This window comes from Mustelus asterias, chromosome 10, assembly GCF_964213995.1.
Source record: "Mustelus asterias chromosome 10, sMusAst1.hap1.1, whole genome shotgun sequence".
Taxonomy (NCBI): Eukaryota; Metazoa; Chordata; class Chondrichthyes; order Carcharhiniformes; family Triakidae; genus Mustelus; species Mustelus asterias.
This window is the reverse complement of record NC_135810.1, coordinates 2,754,546-2,771,768: the sequence shown is the minus strand read 5'-3', so window position 1 is coordinate 2,771,768 and position 17,223 is coordinate 2,754,546. Positions and strand designations below refer to the sequence as shown.

General features: G+C 45.8%; 1 protein-coding gene across 2 annotated transcripts in view; it reads right to left on the bottom strand.

Moving 5' to 3' along the window:
• Positions 1-810: 810 nt before the first annotated feature.
• fgf14 (fibroblast growth factor 14) overlaps positions 811-17,223 on the bottom strand; it is a 165,264-nt gene continuing 148,851 nt past the window's right edge. Inside the window, exons 4-5 of one of the 2 annotated variants that reach the window (XM_078221529.1) lie at positions 15,423-15,621; positions 811-4,331 (exon numbers count right to left, since the gene is read on the bottom strand). In XM_078221529.1, coding sequence (XP_078077655.1) covers positions 4,195-4,331; positions 15,423-15,621 — 336 coding nt within the window. In that variant the 3' untranslated portion in view covers positions 811-4,194. The remainder of the gene's footprint in view (positions 4,332-15,422; positions 15,622-17,223) is intronic. The other variant, XM_078221530.1, reaches the window with a different exon arrangement.

Genomic DNA, 17,223 nt, shown 5'->3' with positions numbered 1-17,223 from the left:
CTGGGCCAGCCAGTGGTGCCCACTTCCTGCAAAATGAATTAAAAAACCTAGCCTGCACTTCTTTGGAGTGTGGGAGGAAACCGGAGCACCCGCAGGAAACCCACGGAGAATGTGCAAACTCCACGCAGACAGTTACTCGAGGCCAGAATCGAACCCCGGTTTCCGATGTTGTGAGGCAGCTGTGCTAACCACTGGGCCACCCATTTCTAATCCAGGAAACATTAGTTCATAATTTCACTCCAGAGACTTGAGCATATGAACCAGACTGACATCTGGGGGCGGCCATGGCCTAGTGGTATTATCACTGGATTATCAATCCAGAAACTCAGCTAATGTTCTTGGGACCCAGGTTCAAATCCTACCAAGGCAGATGGTACAATTTGAATTCAATTTTTTAAAAATCTGGAATTAAGAATCTACTGATGACCCAGAAACCATTGTCGATTGTTGGAAAAACCCATCTGTTCACTGAAGTCCTTTCGGGAAGGAAATCTGCCATCCTTAACCGGTCCGGCCTACATGTGACTCCAGAGCCACAGCAATGTGGTTGACTCCGAAATGTTTTCTGAAATGGAGGGCAGTTAGGGACAGGTAATAAATGCTAGCCCAGCCAGCGACACCCACTTTCCGTAAAATGAATTTAAACAATCATTCTGATCTCACTCAACTATGATTTGATACTTACCATTCAGGGATAGAAAATGAAAGATCTGGAGCTAAAATATTGTTGCCCCATTTTCATCTTGGACAAGGCCAGAACTTAGTCGCCATACTTCATGGGTGCAAAGTTTATGGGCTATGGTTGCACTGTGTCTTCATAGAAATATTTTATTCAATATGCTGTATTTGTGTACAACAAATGATAATAAACATTTAAACTGTACAATGCAGACAAACTTTTTTGCATATATGTATGTAAATTTAGTAATACATACCAACAGTTCTTGATACATACAACCTACTACATGCAGTTCTGTTTCATCAATGCCACCCTCTTCCCATGCAACAAATGAGACAACAGACAAAATCGGAACCAAAGCACAAATAATTAATATTCCCCTCTGCTGTACGTTGTTAAAAATAAAACATGGTAAGAATTCGTTTGTCAAGGACAATCATTCATTTGGAAAAAAAACACCCTCACAGACAACTCATGAACAACAAAAGGGGGGAAAAAAATCAAGAGGGGTTAACAACAATATACCCATCGGCACTAACAAAACTAAATTCAGCCAAAGTTTAATTCGTCAACTGGTATGCAAGGGGCAAATCATTGGGGTTCACTGTCGAAAACTGCGTGTTGTATGTGGTCTCTGGGAACACCAGCCCCATAAAGCTAAAATCAAAACTATTCTTACAAATGGTTTCAATGTTAATCACAGCATTTAATTAGCTCAGTACAGAGATCCCGCGCTGGCTGGCTGATGTGCTTAAATCTTCTTTTCTGCTCCTTTTTTTAAAAAAGAAATCAACACAAATCTTTCATTGGACAAACAATGAATTATAAATTGCTAAAAGTTATCAGATGTAACACATTAGCAGCATAGCAGCAGCAGCAGAACAATATTTCCTACTCAGTAAGAATCTGCAGAAATAGTTTGTAAAATAACTCAGGAATATTAGAAAGAAGAAATACTTTTTTTTAAAATAGATTCCAAGCTTGATCAGAACTGAGAGACCTGCAGCTTGACAAACGATTCCTTGTAATGCGGAAACACTTTGACCATCTATAATTACAAGGAAACCTTATGAGAACGTGAGAAGATGTTTGCAGAGTCTGGCTGAAAATAAAATGGTTAAAACATACTGAATAGTACCAGACTACAGAATGGCTTTCAATTAGTACAATCCTCAAGAATTCACATTTATAAAGTCTTACTCATCAGTTTGCTAAATTAGTTTTCCTTCACTGATACAATGACACAACTCACAGTGCAGCAAAGTCATTATTTTCTGATTTCAAATTAAACTCAGTATTCACATATCTCTCCTTTTTTTTCAGTTAAAATGCATTCTCCATCGCACTGAATCTCGTTATATTTATAATAAGCGGCCATGAATCTCACGACTCTGATCTTTGTTCTGAGGCAGTGGTGTTCGTAAACATGTTCAAAAGTAATTCTCATTCAACCAATGACAGTTTATCTAGATGTATGGGACTTGTACTTGAAACTCATTTTGGTGGCACTGTCATTGTATATATTTCCAAAGATTCTGCTTCGCTTTGTAAGGATAGTTTTTCCTGAATGAATTATACCTTTTTTTTTGCCATTTTACTTTAGCTGGATGCCTTCTCAGAGCCCCATGTTTGGGAAACTATAACATCTCAACATTTTATTCAATAATATCAGGATAAAGCACTTCTCACTTGGTAGAATTACAGTAGAAAGTATGTTGAAGAAACTTATTTCTAATGTTTGCTACAATTACAGTCGGGGAAGAGTTAAGATCAAAATGTGTCTGCTTTTGTTTAATGACTGAAGTTTTAGCACTTCCATGATTGCGTAGCTAGATTACTGTTGCAATCAGTTCACAGAGTCATATGGGATGTTCCAGTTAGAACAATTTGAGTATTTGTCTGCCAACTAATTTTCTCTTTTCTGGTTAGCTACTTCGGTGGAATGAGATAAAATGTTAAACAAATTACAAAGGTGGACTTCTTTGACATTGATTTGTGATTAGAAAAAAATCAATTAATGGAAGATTAATATGACTCATGATAATCACCTCCTCTTCCACTAGGGTGCCTGGTTTTGGTATGCAGGCTGAAAACAAGGCAGATCACCTCTAGCCCAGCAGTTCCCAGTGACTAATGACCAGCTGCAGGCTGGGCTAGAGGAATGCTGGCACATTGACCACAATGAGCCCAATTACATGCTGAGTTTAAAGAAGAGAACAAAAACAAAGGCTCGCAAATCTCCCTCACAATCATTAAAATCCTTTTTTTAATATCCTGCACGGTGATAACAGAAGTATCTCCTTTAAGCCTCACCTCATTGTTGTTGCCGTGGTGAGGACACACACACCGGTCACCTCGCCTACGCTCCCTAAGCTATACAGGAGTGGGTCGCAGCCCAGAGACATCCTTTCAGCCTCTGTGGTAACTCAAGCAAGGAGCAGGCTTCCCCCCACTGGGCCACCTGAAGCACAGCTCCAGCTGATGATAGTGGAACTCTAAATTTCCAAGGATGCTGGTGCCGGGGACGGAGGGAGGGAGGGAGGGATGGCAGAGGGAAGGGTTAGCTTTTGCGCACGGGCTATCCAGATTTCCTAGAACCCACACACAATTTGGGTGCAGTGGACCCTGCTCGCTGGACAAGGCATATGGCATGGCCAACATGTGTGTGCAGCACAAGAAGGGAACTGCAAAAGAGCTTGGTGCTGATCGATGCACCGTTGACTGATTCTGATCGACTCAATTCCCTCTACATTACCACCAATCTAAAGAGCAATTCACCAGTCTCTGGGCAATCTTTTCATTTACATTTCTAGTCAATAGGCTGTGACATTGATCCCATTGCCGATGCACATTGTGGTAAGAGTATGCGCTGACGCTCCCCGTATCCCTGATAATTGTCAGTCCAACACTGGAGGCAAACCCAGCGATGGCGTTTTAACTTTCCCGCCGTCTACTTTTTCTCAATAGCAAAAAACACACAACAGTCCCTGCAAAAGAAAAAGAGGTTAGGACAGTGCATAGAGCAGCCATGTTAGAAAACTAGAGAGGGACTTAGTCCTGAATGAGCAAAGATATACAGCGATGATCTGGGATCCCCACTGCTATCTGCTGTGTTACAAATCGACAGGTCTGAAACACAAAACCTTCTTCGGCACTTGAAACAGAGAGACTCTTTCAGGTGTGTGTTTAGCAGGCTATGTACCAAATGCAGTTGTGAAATACGTCATTCTCATGGAGTGTCACAGTTAAGAGGAAATAGATAAAAGGCATTCCATTATCTTGTTAGGACATCCATGATTAGAGTTTAGCTGGTTCTCCAGATGTCTTCTTGTCGTGGAAAGAGCTACACATTGAGATTTATCCACTTGCAATGAGCTAGACCAAAGACTGCAATGAACGCCGGTTCACTTGCTTCACCTGATCCACAGACATTTAGAAGGAGATAGTCTGCCAGAGATAAATCACACAAGAGTGTAACGGTTTAGGAATTTATGTCCTTCCCAAGATCTGGCTGGCTATGTTGACTTGTTCTTTTTCACTTGCTTCCCTCCATTCATTATTGCAGAAGTACTTGTGCTTTTACTGGGAGTGGCTGTGTTTTTCGGTACGGTTTCACCAATGTCGTGCAGTGATGGTTCTCGGTACATGGCAACTGTGGGCAACAGGACAAAGTGTACATGTGAAATGCCTTTCGACAAGTTACATTTACAATGGTCACAACTCAATATTTTTTGTTAGTGTCACAAATAGGCGGACATTAACACTGCAATGAATTTACTGTGAAAATTCCAATGGGCAAACCCCACTCCCCCCCAGTTTAGCCAATCCTTCCAAGACTGGGTCCATTTAATTATTGAAAAGCTATGACAGTGTCAAGCTGGCACAATGGTTAGCACTGCTGCCTCACTGCGCCAGGGGCCCGGGTTCAATTCCCGACTCGGGTCACTGTCTGTGAGGAATCTGCACTTTCTCCTCATGCCTGTGTGGGATTCCTCCGGGTGCTTCGGTTTCCTCCCACACTCCAAAGATGTGCTGGTTAGGTGCATGGATGGTGGAGGCAATGGCCCAGTGGTATTATGGCTAGACTGTTAACCCAGAAACTCAACTAATGTTCTGGGGACTCTGGTTCGAATCCCACCATGGCAGATGGTGGAATTTGAATTCAATTTTTAAAAAAATCTGGAATTAAGAATCTACCGATGACCATGAAACCATTGTTGATTGTCAGAAAAACTCATCTGGTTCACTAATGTCCTTTCAGGACGGAAATCTGCCGTCCTTGCCCCATTTGGCCTACATGTGACTCCAGAGCCACAGCAATGTGGTTGACTCTCAAATGTCTTCCAAGGGCAACTAGGAATGGGCAATAAATGCTGGCCAGCCAGCGACGCCCATGTCCCACGAATGGCTAAAACAAAATCCCGTAGTTGCCACACTCCAGTGTCTGTTCGGGTACACTGAGAGAGAATTTAGCATGGCCAATGTACCTAACCTCTTTGGAGGTTAGCACGTCTTTGGAGTGTGGAGGGAAACCACACCCGGAGGAAACACACACAGATACGGGGAGAACATGCAAACTCAACACAGACAGTGACCCAAGCCGGGAATCGAACCCCGGTCCCGGGCACTTTGAGGCAGCAGTGCTAATCACTGTACTAATTTGACACTGCCATAGCCTTTCAATAATTAAATGGACCCTGTCTTGAAAGGATTGGCTAAACTGGGGAGAGGGTGGGGTTTGCCCATCAGAACCTGGACAGCCAAGATTTGGTTTTGATTTCAGATCTAGTCACAGATTTCAACGAGAAGGTTTGCCAACTACTTTTCCATCCCTCTTTATAATGCAAATCTTGTTGCTTTTGCCGAAGCGAAGAGCAGAGGCCATGTCTCCTTCATTGAAAAGCCAGGGAATGTCGTTATCCTCTGTAATCAACAAGCTTGCCAATGAAGTTGCAGCAAAAAAAAGAGGCATACATGAGGTCCAGGCAGCTAAAAACAGATGGAGCACTGGGGGAATACAGAGAAAGGAGAAAAGAACTCAAACAGGGAGTTAGAAGGGCAAAAAGGGGTCACGAAATGTCCTTGGCAGACAGGATTAAGGAGAATCCTAAGGCATTTTATACATACGTTAGGAACAAGAGGGTTGTTAGGGAAAGAATCGGACCTCTCAGGGACAAAGGAGGGGAATTATGCTGAGAAGCAAAGGAAGTAGGTGAGGTCATCATAGAAACCCTACAGTGCAGAAGGAGGCCATTCGGCCCATCGAGTCTGCACCGACCACAATCCCACCCAGGCCCTACCCCCACATATTTTACCCGCTAATCCCTCCAACCTACGCATCTCAGGACTCCAAGGGGCAATTTTTAACTTGGCCAATCAACCTAACCCGCACATCTTTGGACTGTGGGAGGAAACCGGAGCACCCGGAGGAAACCCACGCAGACACAAGGAGAATGTGCAAACTCCACACAGACAGTGACCCGAGCCGCGAATCGAACCCAGGACCCTGGAGCTGTGAAGCAGCAGTACTAACCACTGTGCTACCGTGCCGCCCATCCTAAATGAATACTTTGCATCAGTATTCACAAAGGAGAGGGACATGTTGACTGGTAGTGTCTCAGAGAGATGTGTTGACCCGTTAGAAAAAATCTCAATTACAAGGGAGGAAGTGTTCGGTTTTTTAGGAAACATTAAGACAGACAAATCCCCAGGGCCTGATGGCATCTATCCTAGACTCCTCAGGGAGGTGAGAGATGCAATTGCTGGGCCTCTAACAGAAATCTTTGTCTCTTCACTGGACACAGGTGAGCTCCCAGAGGATTGGAGGATAGCAAATGTGGTCCCGTTATTTAAGAAGGGTAGCAAGGATAACCCGGGTAATTATAGGCCGGTGAGCTTGACATCCATGGTAGGGAAGTTGTTGGAGAAGATTCTTAGAGATAGGATATATGCGCATTTAGAACTGAATAATCTCATTAGCGATAGACAGCATGGTTTTGTACGAGGGAGGTCATGCCTCACAAATTTGGTTGAGTTTTTTGAGGAGGTGACAAAAACGATTGACGAGGGAAGGGCTGTGGATGTCATCTATATGGATTTTAGTAAAGCGTTTGACAAGGTCCCTCATGGCAGGCTGCTGCAAAAGGTTAAATCTCACAGGATAAAAGGTGAGCTGACTAGATGGGTGGAGAACTGGCTTAGCCATAGAAGACAGTGGATAACAGTGGAGGGGTCTTTTTCTGGTTGGAGGTCTGTGACTAGTGGTGTTCCGCAGGGCTCTGTACTGGGACCTCTGCTGTTTGTGATATATACAAATGATTTGGAGGAAGATGTAGTTGGTGTGATCAGTAAGTTTGCGGACGACACGAAGTTTGCTGGAGTTGTGGATAGTGATGAACATTGTCAGAGAATACAGCAGGATTTAGATTGGCTGGAACATTGGGCGGAGAAATGGCAGATGGAATTTAATTCAGATAAATGCGAAGTGATGCATTTCGGTAGATCTAATGTAAGGGGGAGCTATACAATAAATGGCAGAACCATCAGGAGTATAGACACACAGAGGGACCTGGGTGTACAAGTCCACAGATCCTTAAAGGTGGCAGCACAGGTGGAGAGGGTGGTGAAGAAGGCATATGGCATGCTTGCCTTTATTGGACGGGGCATAGATTATAAAAGTTGGCATATGATGTTGCAGCTGTATAGAACGATGGTTAGGCCACATTTGGAATACTGCGTCCAGTTCTGGTCGCCACACTACCAGAAGGACGTGGAGGCTTTGGAGAGAGTACAGAGAAGGTTTACCAGGATGTTGCCTGGTATGGAAGGTCTTAGCTATGAGGAGAGATTGGGTAAACTGGGGTTTTTCTCCCTGGAAAGACGGAGGATGAGGGGCGACCTAATAGAGGTGTATAAAATTATGAAGAGCATAGATAGAGTGAACAGTGGGAAGCTTTTTCCCAGGTCGGAGGTGATGAACACAAGGGGTCATGGGTTCAAGGTGAGGGGAGCAAGGTTCAACACAGATGTCAGGGGGACGTATTTTACACAGAGGGTGGTGGGGGCCTGGAATGCACTGCCAAGCAAGGTTATTGAGGCGGACACGCTGGGATCGTTTAAGACTTATCTAGCTAACCACATGAACAGACTGGGAATAGAGGGATACAAAAGAATGGTCTAGTTGGGCACATGAGCGGCGCGGGCTTGGAGGGCTGAAGGGCCTGTTCCTGTGCTGTATTGTTCTTTGTTCTTTGTTCAATGGCACATCCCAAACGTTAACCTTCCTGTAATTTGCGGAAGGGGGAGGAATGTGGAGGCTGAGAAGTCTGTTGGATGAGAGCGGAGGTGAAGTATGGAACTAAAGCTGGGGGGAATGGAAGGAAGAAGGTGGGTGGGACAACTGCAGAGACTGCTGGTGAGGGGGGGGGGAGGAAGGGACGGGGGTGTTGGTGGGCTAAGATGGCAGCATGGGGAGGTGAATAGATAGGGATGGGATGGTGAGGACATGTTTGGGGCAGTGGGGAAGAGACAGGGAGGGGATGAGACAGGAGGGACAGAGCCAGTGCAAAGTGTAACCATTGCCAAGAACATTGGGCGGGATTTTCCAGCCGCACTCGCCCCAAGACTGGAAAATCCCACCCGAGGTCAACGGACCTTCCCATGGTCCGCCCCTCGCCCGCTCCGATTCCCGTGGCAGACGGAATGGAAAGATTTACCCCATAGAGTTTGGAGCATATACCCAGAATTGGATAAACACTTCGAAAGGAAAAACCATTGTAGGGTTCAGGGGGGAAAAATCAGGGTGTGTGGGCCTCATTGAAAAGTTAATTCAAGGAGCTGGCACAGTCACGATGGACTGAATGGCCTCATTCTCTGTCTTAGCATTCCCTGGACCTCTGGGCCTCATCTTCTCGCCACCCATCGGCTGCCTTCTCCAAATGTCCAGGAGTTGACAACAAGCCAATGGAAAGGACGGGAAGTTCAGGAAATTCCAGGATGTGGACACCACACAGACAACCACCCAGGATTAACCTGAAACCAGCAAGAGTTGAAGATTAACCTCTTCTGAGAAAGACCTTGTCTTAAGAGGAAAAGTTGAGCAGGAGTTGAGAACTCATTGGGAGTTTAGACGATTGAGAGGTGATCTTATTGAAACTTATAAGACTCTGAGGGGGCTTGACAGGGTGGATTCTGGGAGGATGTTTTCCTTCATGTTGGTGTCGAGAACTAGGGGACACAGTTTAAAAATAAGAGGTCTTCCTGTTCAGGCAGAGAAGAGGATAAGTTTCTTCTCTCAGAGGGTGGTTAGCGTTTGGATTTTTCTCTCCCAGAGGGCAGTGGGGCTGGGTCATTGAACACATTCAAGGCCGAGTTCGATTTTTGATCAACAAGGGAGCAAAGGCTTATGGGGAGACTGGTAGGAAAGTGGAATTAAGCTACAATCAAGTAAGTCATGATAGTATAGAATGGTGGAGCAGGTTCGAAGGGCTGAATAGCCTACGCTTGCTCCTATTTCATATGATGTTGGGAGCCAGGGCACTGCTGGGAGCAAAATCCTTGGAGAAAACTCACAGGGGCGTTTAAAGCAAAACATATCCCTTCAACACTTTTGTTTTCACAGTTTTATAGATGTTGAAATTGGGAAAGAAAAAAATGTTTGACTGACAGGCAAACAGGTAACAGAGAGGGTGTTATATTTCCAAATGGTCAGGAGGAAGTGGGGAACCATGATGCTGGAGCAACACCAATGGGAGGAAAGAGAGAGAGAGAGAGACAGAGGGAAAGAGGCAGAGACAGAGAGAGGGAGAGAGAGAGACAAAGACAGAGAGAGAGGCAGAGACAGAGAGAAGGAGAGAGAGAGAGACAAAGACAGAGAGAGAGGCAGAGACAGAGAGAGGGAGAGAGAGAGAGAGAGAGGAGAGTGAGAGAGAGAGAGACAGAGAGAAAGAGGGAGAGAGAGAGAGGGGGAGAGAGAGAGATAAAGACAGACAGAGAGAGAGAGAGGCAGAGACAGAGAGAGGGAAAGAGAGAGAAGGAGAGTGAGAGAGAGGGAGAGAGAGAGAGAGAGGCAGAGACAGAGAGAGGGAGAGAGAGAGAAGGAGAGTAAGAGAGAGAGGGAGAGAGAGAGAGACAGACAGAGAGAAAGAGGGAGAGAAAGAGAGAGGGAGAGAGAGAGACAAAGACAGAGAGAGAGAGGCAGAGACAGAGAGAGGGAGAGAGAGAGGAGAGTGAGAGAGAGAGGGAGAGAGAGAGAGAGAGGGAGAGAGAGAGAGAGAGAGAGACAGAGAGAAAGAGGGAGAGAGAAAGAGAGACAAAGACAGAGAGAGAGAGAGGCAGAGACAGAGAGAGGGAGAGAGAAGGAGAGTGAGAGAGAGGGGGAGAGAGAGAGAAGGAGAGAAAGAGGGAGAGAGAGAGAGAGACAAAGACAGAGAGAGTGAGAGAGGCAGAGACAGTGAGAGGGAGAGAGAAAGAGAGTGAGAGAGAGAGGGAGAGAGAGAGAGAGAGAGGGAGAGAGAGGGAGAGAGAGGGGGAGAGAGGGGAAGGGTTGGCAGTTGTACTACCTTCAGTAATCAGAAATGCCAACTTCAGAATGGTGCTCCAGCAATTATCCATGAACATTCTAAAGAAATAGTCGTTAATCGGCAGAGCTTGAGTATCGCTGAAAATTTCTGCTGAAATCTTTCATCTTGCACCAGTGGATGGTGACTGATAATTAACTGCCGAGCATTGTTAGAAATTAAAAACCGGCAGCTTGACTCTGATTAGTGAAGGAATTTCCCTGTGGAATGAACGGTCAAATGACTATCATTTATTTTGTTTCAGCTAAACATTCGGCCCATCAAGTCTGCACCAGCTCCTTTGAGGAGTAATGATAGTAATCCCACTACACTGCTCTTTCCCCATACTCCTGCGTTTTATTTTCATCTTCAAGATTTTGTCCAATTTCCTTTTGAAGTTGTTATTGGATCTGTATCTATGATCCAACCAGATACTGCATTCCAAATCCGAAGAAAAAGTGTCAGAAAGGATTCCCTTCTTTCATAGAAAGAAACATAGAAACCCTACAGTGCAGAAGGTGGCCATTCGGCCCATCGAGTCTGCACCGACAACAATCCCACCCAGGCCCTATCCCCACATATTTACCCGCTAATCCCTCTAACCTACGCATCTCAGGACTCTAAGGGGCAATTTTTAACCTGGCCAATCAACCTAACCCGCACATCTTTGGACTGTGGGAGGAAACCGAAGCACCCGGAGGAAACCCACGCAGACACGAGGAGAATGTGCAAACTCCACACAGACAGTGACCCGAGCCGGGAATCGAACCCGGGACCCTGGAGCTGTGAAGCAGCAGTGCTAACCACTGTGCTACCGTGCCGCCCATCTCTCATTCTTTACTGATGACTACAAACCTCTGGTTATTAATCCATCACCCACTGAGCACAGATTCTCTTCATTTACTCTATCTAAATCACAAATAAAGAAACACCTGGAACTCATTCCCAACTCTGCTACACAAAGCCCCATTTCATAGAATCAGGGAATCCCTACAGTGCAGGAGGCCATTCAACCCACCCAATCCCTATTCCTGTAACCCCATGTATTTACCCTGCTAATCACCCTGACACTAAGGGGCAGTTTAGGAATGTAGGAATTAGGAACAAAAGTAGGCAAACTCAACTCTTTGAGCCTGCTCCGCCATTCAATCAGATCATGGCTGATCTCTCCCTGGTCTCAAATCCACCTCCCCACCAGTTCCCCATATCCCCCTTTCCCCTTTTCCATTAGGAATATGTCCAGCTCCCTCTTGAAACCATTCAACGATTCAGACTCCACCGCGCTCTGGGGCAGCAAGTTCCACAAATTCACCACCCTCTGCGAGAAGTAGTTCCTCCTCATCTCAGTTTTAAATGTACTGCCTCTCAACCTATCCCTGTGACCTCTTGTTCAAGATTGCCCCACAAGGGGAAACATTTGGTCTACATTTACTTCATCAATCCCTTTTAAAATTTTATATCCCTCGATCAGATCCCCTCTCATCCTTCTAAACCCCAGCGAGTATAAACCCAAACTGTTTAATCTCTCCTCATATATCAACCCTTCCATCCCCGGAATCAATCTGGTGAAGCTTCTCTGAACTGCCTCCAATGCCGCAACATCCTTCCTCAATTAAGGAGACCAAAACTGGACACAACACTCCAGATGTGGTCTCACCAATACCCTATTCAGCAAGGCCAATCCACCTAACTCACAGATCTCTGGACTATGGGATAAAACCGGAGCACCCGGAGGAAACCCACGCACACACGGGGAGAATGTGCAAACTCCGCACAGACAGTGACCCAAGGCCGGAATTGAACCCGGGTCCCTGGCGCTGTGAGGGGTTTCACCAGCAAAACTAATATTTTGCAGTGGACTTTGACCTCAAGGAATATTTGGCATTTGACGCAGGATAGACATATAGGATATGTTGTTTCATAAGGAATTATGCGGCAAGATTCATAAATCTTCAGTACTATGGCTGCAGCTCAAGAAGATAGTGAAGATTAAATATTATACTCAATATAGCAAAAAAGGTTATTCAAAATGGAATCTCAATTGGTAATGAAGAACATTTTTTTTCTTTTTACAGTGCAGAAGGAGGCCATTCGGTCCATCAAGTCTGCACCAACTACAATCCCACTCAGGCCCTACCCCCACAACCCCATGCATTTACCCTAGCTAGCCCTCTGACACAAAGGGACAATTTAGCAAGGCCAATCCACCTAACCCGCACATCTTTGGAGTGTGGGAGGAAACCGGAGCACCCGGAGGAAACCCACGCAGACACGAGGAGAACGTGCAAACTCCTCACAGACAGTGGTCCAAGTCGGGAATCCAACTCGGGTCCCTAGCACTGTGAGGCAGCAGTGCTAACCACTGTGCCACCGTGCCGCCCTTGATAACCTATCTTGTACTTTTAAAGTATTCATGGGAGACCCCGATGACAGACTCACGTCTAGGTGAACCTGCTGTAAATGGTGCTGGCGTGATGATACACTGATGGCCCTGAATACCCCGTGTGGTGGGAAGTCCTGGAGAGAGTGATCACTAATGACATGCTAATATATTAAAATGAGCTTGCTCCAGTCCTGTGGCGTGTCTCATGGCACTCTGTCGGCGAGGGGCTGGCTGGATTGGAACTTGCCGGCATGAATCACGCTTTCTGGATATTGAGCGCATGCTGCCATTCTCTCAGACGAAGAGTATGGGCTCAAAGTTGCCCCTGTACACTTACCAGCCCATTCTCGATAGAATAAATCACTGGCCAATTCAGTGTTTGAACTTGAAAAGATTGTTTGATAATGCCTTATTGAATTCTCGAGCAACAATTCTAACTGTCCCCTTTTACAAACCTTTCCTTCCACTCTGCTATGTGTCACATGGTGCAGTGATGCATGAGGAGAGATTGACTAGGTTTGGATTGTTTTTGCTGGAGTTCAGAAGAATGAGGGGGGATCTCATAGAGACTTATAACATCCTAACAGGACTAGACAGGGTAGATGCAGGAAGGATATTCCTGATGGTGGGGGAGTCCAGAACCAGGGGTCACAGTCTGAGGATTCAGGGTAGACCATTTAGGACGGAGATGAGGAGACATTTCTTCACCCAAAGAGTGGTGAGCCTGTGGAATTCATTACCACAGGAAGTAGCTGATGCCAAAGCATTGAATGTATTCAAGAGGCGGCTGGATATAGCACTTGGGGTGAATGGGATCAAAGATTACAGGGAGAAAGCAGGATTAGGCTATTGGGTTGGATGGTCAGCCATGATCGTGATGAATGGCGGAGCAGGCTCGAAGGGCCGAATGGCATCCTCCTGCTCCTATCTTCTATGTTTCTATGATTTGCTTGATTGGCTTAATTGTCTGCTCTGATATCTGATCGTCTCCTTTCTGAAATCAAGAAGTACTTTATTTGTTAATTTCCAAAGATTTATTTAAAACTCGTTCCTTCTTTTATTGAGGTATTGTGGCACAGTGGGTAGCTCCCCCTGCCTCTGAACCAGAAGCTCCAGGTTGAGACCCACCCCAGGGTAGGATTTATACAGTGAAAAGTAGGCCCTGAGGAGTGTTGAGGAACAGAGGGACCTCAGAGTACAAGTACATAGTTTGTTGAAAGCGGTGTCACAGATAGACAGAGTAGTGAAGAAAGCATTTAGCATATTGCTTTCATCAGTCAGGACATTGAGTATAGGAGTTGGGACATTGTGTAAGTTGTTGGTGAGGCCACACTTGAGTATTGTGTACAGTTTTGGTCACCTTGTTATAGGAAAGACATTGGAAAGAGTGCAAAGGAGATTCACGAGGATGTTGCCAAGACCAGCGGGCCTGAGTTATAGGGAGAGGTTGGCCAGGCTAGGACTTTATTCCTTGGAATGTAGGAGAATGAGAGGTGACCTTATTGAGGTGTATAAAATCATGAGGGGTATCGATAGGATGAACACACATAGTCTTTTCCCCAGGGAAGGGAATTGAAAACTAGAGGGCAGAGGTTTAAGGTGAGAGAGGAAAGATTTAAAAGGTATCTGAGGGGCAACTTCTTCACCTCATTACAGGAAAGATGTTGAAGCCATTGAAAGGGTGCAGAGGAGATTTACAAGGATGTTGCCTGGATTGGGGGGCATGCCTTATGAGGATAGGTTGAGGGAGCTTGGTCTCTTCTCCCTGGAGAGACGAAGGATGAGAGGTGACCTGATAGAGGTTTACAAGATGTTGAGAGGTCTGGATAGGGTAGACTCTCAGAGGCTATTTCCAAGGGCTGAAATGGTTGCTACGAGAGGACACAGGTTTAAGGTGCTGGGGGGTAGGTACAGAGGAGATGTCAGGGGTAAGTTTTTCACTCAGAGGGTGGTGGGTGAGTGGAATCGGCTGACGTCGGTGGTGGTGGAGGCAAACTCGTTGGGGTCTTTTAAGAGACTTCTGGATGAGTACATGGGATTTAATGGGATTGAGGGCTATAGATAGGCCTAGAGGTGGGGATGTGATCGGCGCAACCTGTGGGCCGAAGGGCCTGTTTGTGCTGTGGCTTTCTATGTTCTATGTTCACGCAGAGGATGGTGCGGATATGGAATGAGCTGCCAGAGAAAGTGGTTGAGGCAGGTACAATAGCAACATTTAAAAAGCATTTGGATAAATACATGGGTGGGAAAGGATTAGAGGGACATGGGCCAAACGCAGGCAATTGGGACTAGCTGGGAGGGCACCATGGTCGGCATGGACCTGTTGGGCCGAAAGGCCTGTTTCCGTGCTGAATTGCTCTATGACTCGATGACTAAGGATGGTGCCTTCATAATGCAGCCAAACAGGTTGAGTGCCCACCTGGAAATCCCTTCAAACACATACCAAGGGCTGGTGGTGAGAGCAGGAGTGATGGAAAGAGCATTGGAGCCTCAACCATCACTATCCCTTGCTTCAGGCAACAACAAGCATGTTACCACAGCAACTTGGACTCTCTGAGTGAACTGTAACCCACCACCAACTGCTTGCGTTGTTCGGAGTGCCACCAATACAATTCACAGCAGAAGATTGGTGGTACAAGACAAACTTTAAATCGGTCCTTCCCAGGTAACTGATGGTTTATTGTATCATTATTTTACTGTCTGCAGCCCAAAGAGCAATGAAAAATGGATGGGTTTGGTAAGAGACATACAATCATTGAAACACCAGCTGGGCAGTATAACTGATGATGTGTGAGCCATTTACCTTCCAATGGTTTGGGCAGAAAATGAGATGCTGGTTTGGTTTTCTTCACACGATTCCCCTTCATGATTTGGCCATCTTTGTTGAATCCCAGATACCAAGCTCTACCAGATTCCTGCTGTCTGTACAGCATTGATGAATAGATCACATAGTAGTTCTCATATACTGATTCCTTAAACTTGCATTCAGCTGTAAAAAGTTCCTGTGGGGTAACAACATCAGAATGGTTTTAACCAAGTGGCAACCTGTAATCTCCAAAAACATTCTTATCATAGAAGCATAACATGGTTACAGAGCAGAAGGAGGCCATTCAGCCCATCATGTCTGTACTGGCTCTCTCTAAGATCAACTCAGCTAGTCCCACTCCTAAATCCCTTCCCTGGAGCCCTTGCAATCTTTATCTCTTCAGGTGTTTTGAAAGTCTCGATTGAACCTACCTCCACCACCCTCACAGGCAGCGCAATCCAAATCCTAACCACACGCTGCGTAAAAAACAGCTGGAATTCTCCAGCCGTTCACGCTGGCTGGATTCTTCGCTCCTGCCGGCAACACCACTCCGTCCACAGGCCAGCATAGAAACATAGAAGATAGGAGCAGGAAGAGGCCATTTGGCCCTTCGAGCCTGCTCCACCATTCATCACAATCATGGCTGATCATCCAACTCAATAGCCTAATCCTGCTTTCTCCCCATAACCTTTGATCCCATTCACTGCAAGTGCTATATCCAGCCGCCTCTTGAATACATTCAAGGGGAGACATCAATGAGAATTCCAATTGACAGCGGCGGGACTGGAAAATCCTGCCACTAGCAAACAATGTGCCACCTCCCGCTGGCGGGAAACACGTGGCTCGGAGGCCAGAGAATCTTGCCCAACATTATTTCTTCCTGTCTGAGTCTCCTGGCAATCATTCTAAATCTTTGTTTTCTAGTTCTTGCCAATGGGAACAGTTTCTCCCTATCCACCGTGCCCAAAACCCTCATGGCTTTGAATAACTTATCAAATCTACTCTCATCCTCCTCATCTCTCAGCAGACAATCCGATCTATCCATGTGGACTGTCACCACTGGAACCGTTGGTGTAAATCTGTTTTTACACTCTTTCCAAAACCTTGCTATCCCTCCGAAAGTGTGGTGTCCAGAATTGGACACATACTCCAGCTGAAACTGCATCCGTGCTTTATAAAAGTTTATCTTAACTTCCTTTCTTTTGTACTCAATGGCTTAAAGCCTTTTAAACTCACACCCAGCATTCGGCTGTTACTTGTAAACTCAGTGGCTGCCAAGCGTCTGCTTTTCGATCTGATCAGGAAGACATTTCCCCCCCTCCTCACCAGGTTGCGATGAAGACTCAACACTGAGCTCATTCTTCCCCAGAACATTGACAACGTGGGATTTCTCACCTTCCCTCGCTAGAGCAACCGTCATGCTTTTGAAATTCATGTTTAGTGCCACCTACCACTTCCACACCCAACGCGACGGTGGCTCAGTGGGTGGCACTCTCACCTCTGAGTCACAAGGTTTGCCACACTCCAGAAACTTTGAGCACAAAATGTAGGCCACTGCTGTGAAAGATCTCCTCGGGGCATCTTAAAGTGCTTTCAGCCAATCATCTATGCCTCAAGCGCAGTCGCAATGTAGGGATTATGGCAGCCAATTTGCACACAGCAAACTCCCACACACAGTGATGTGATCATGCTCAGATAACTAGTTTTAGTGATAAAAACAAAATACTGCTGGGATCTGAAACAAAAACAGAAAGTGCTGCAAAATCTCAGCAAGTCTGAAGGCATCAGTACAGAGAGA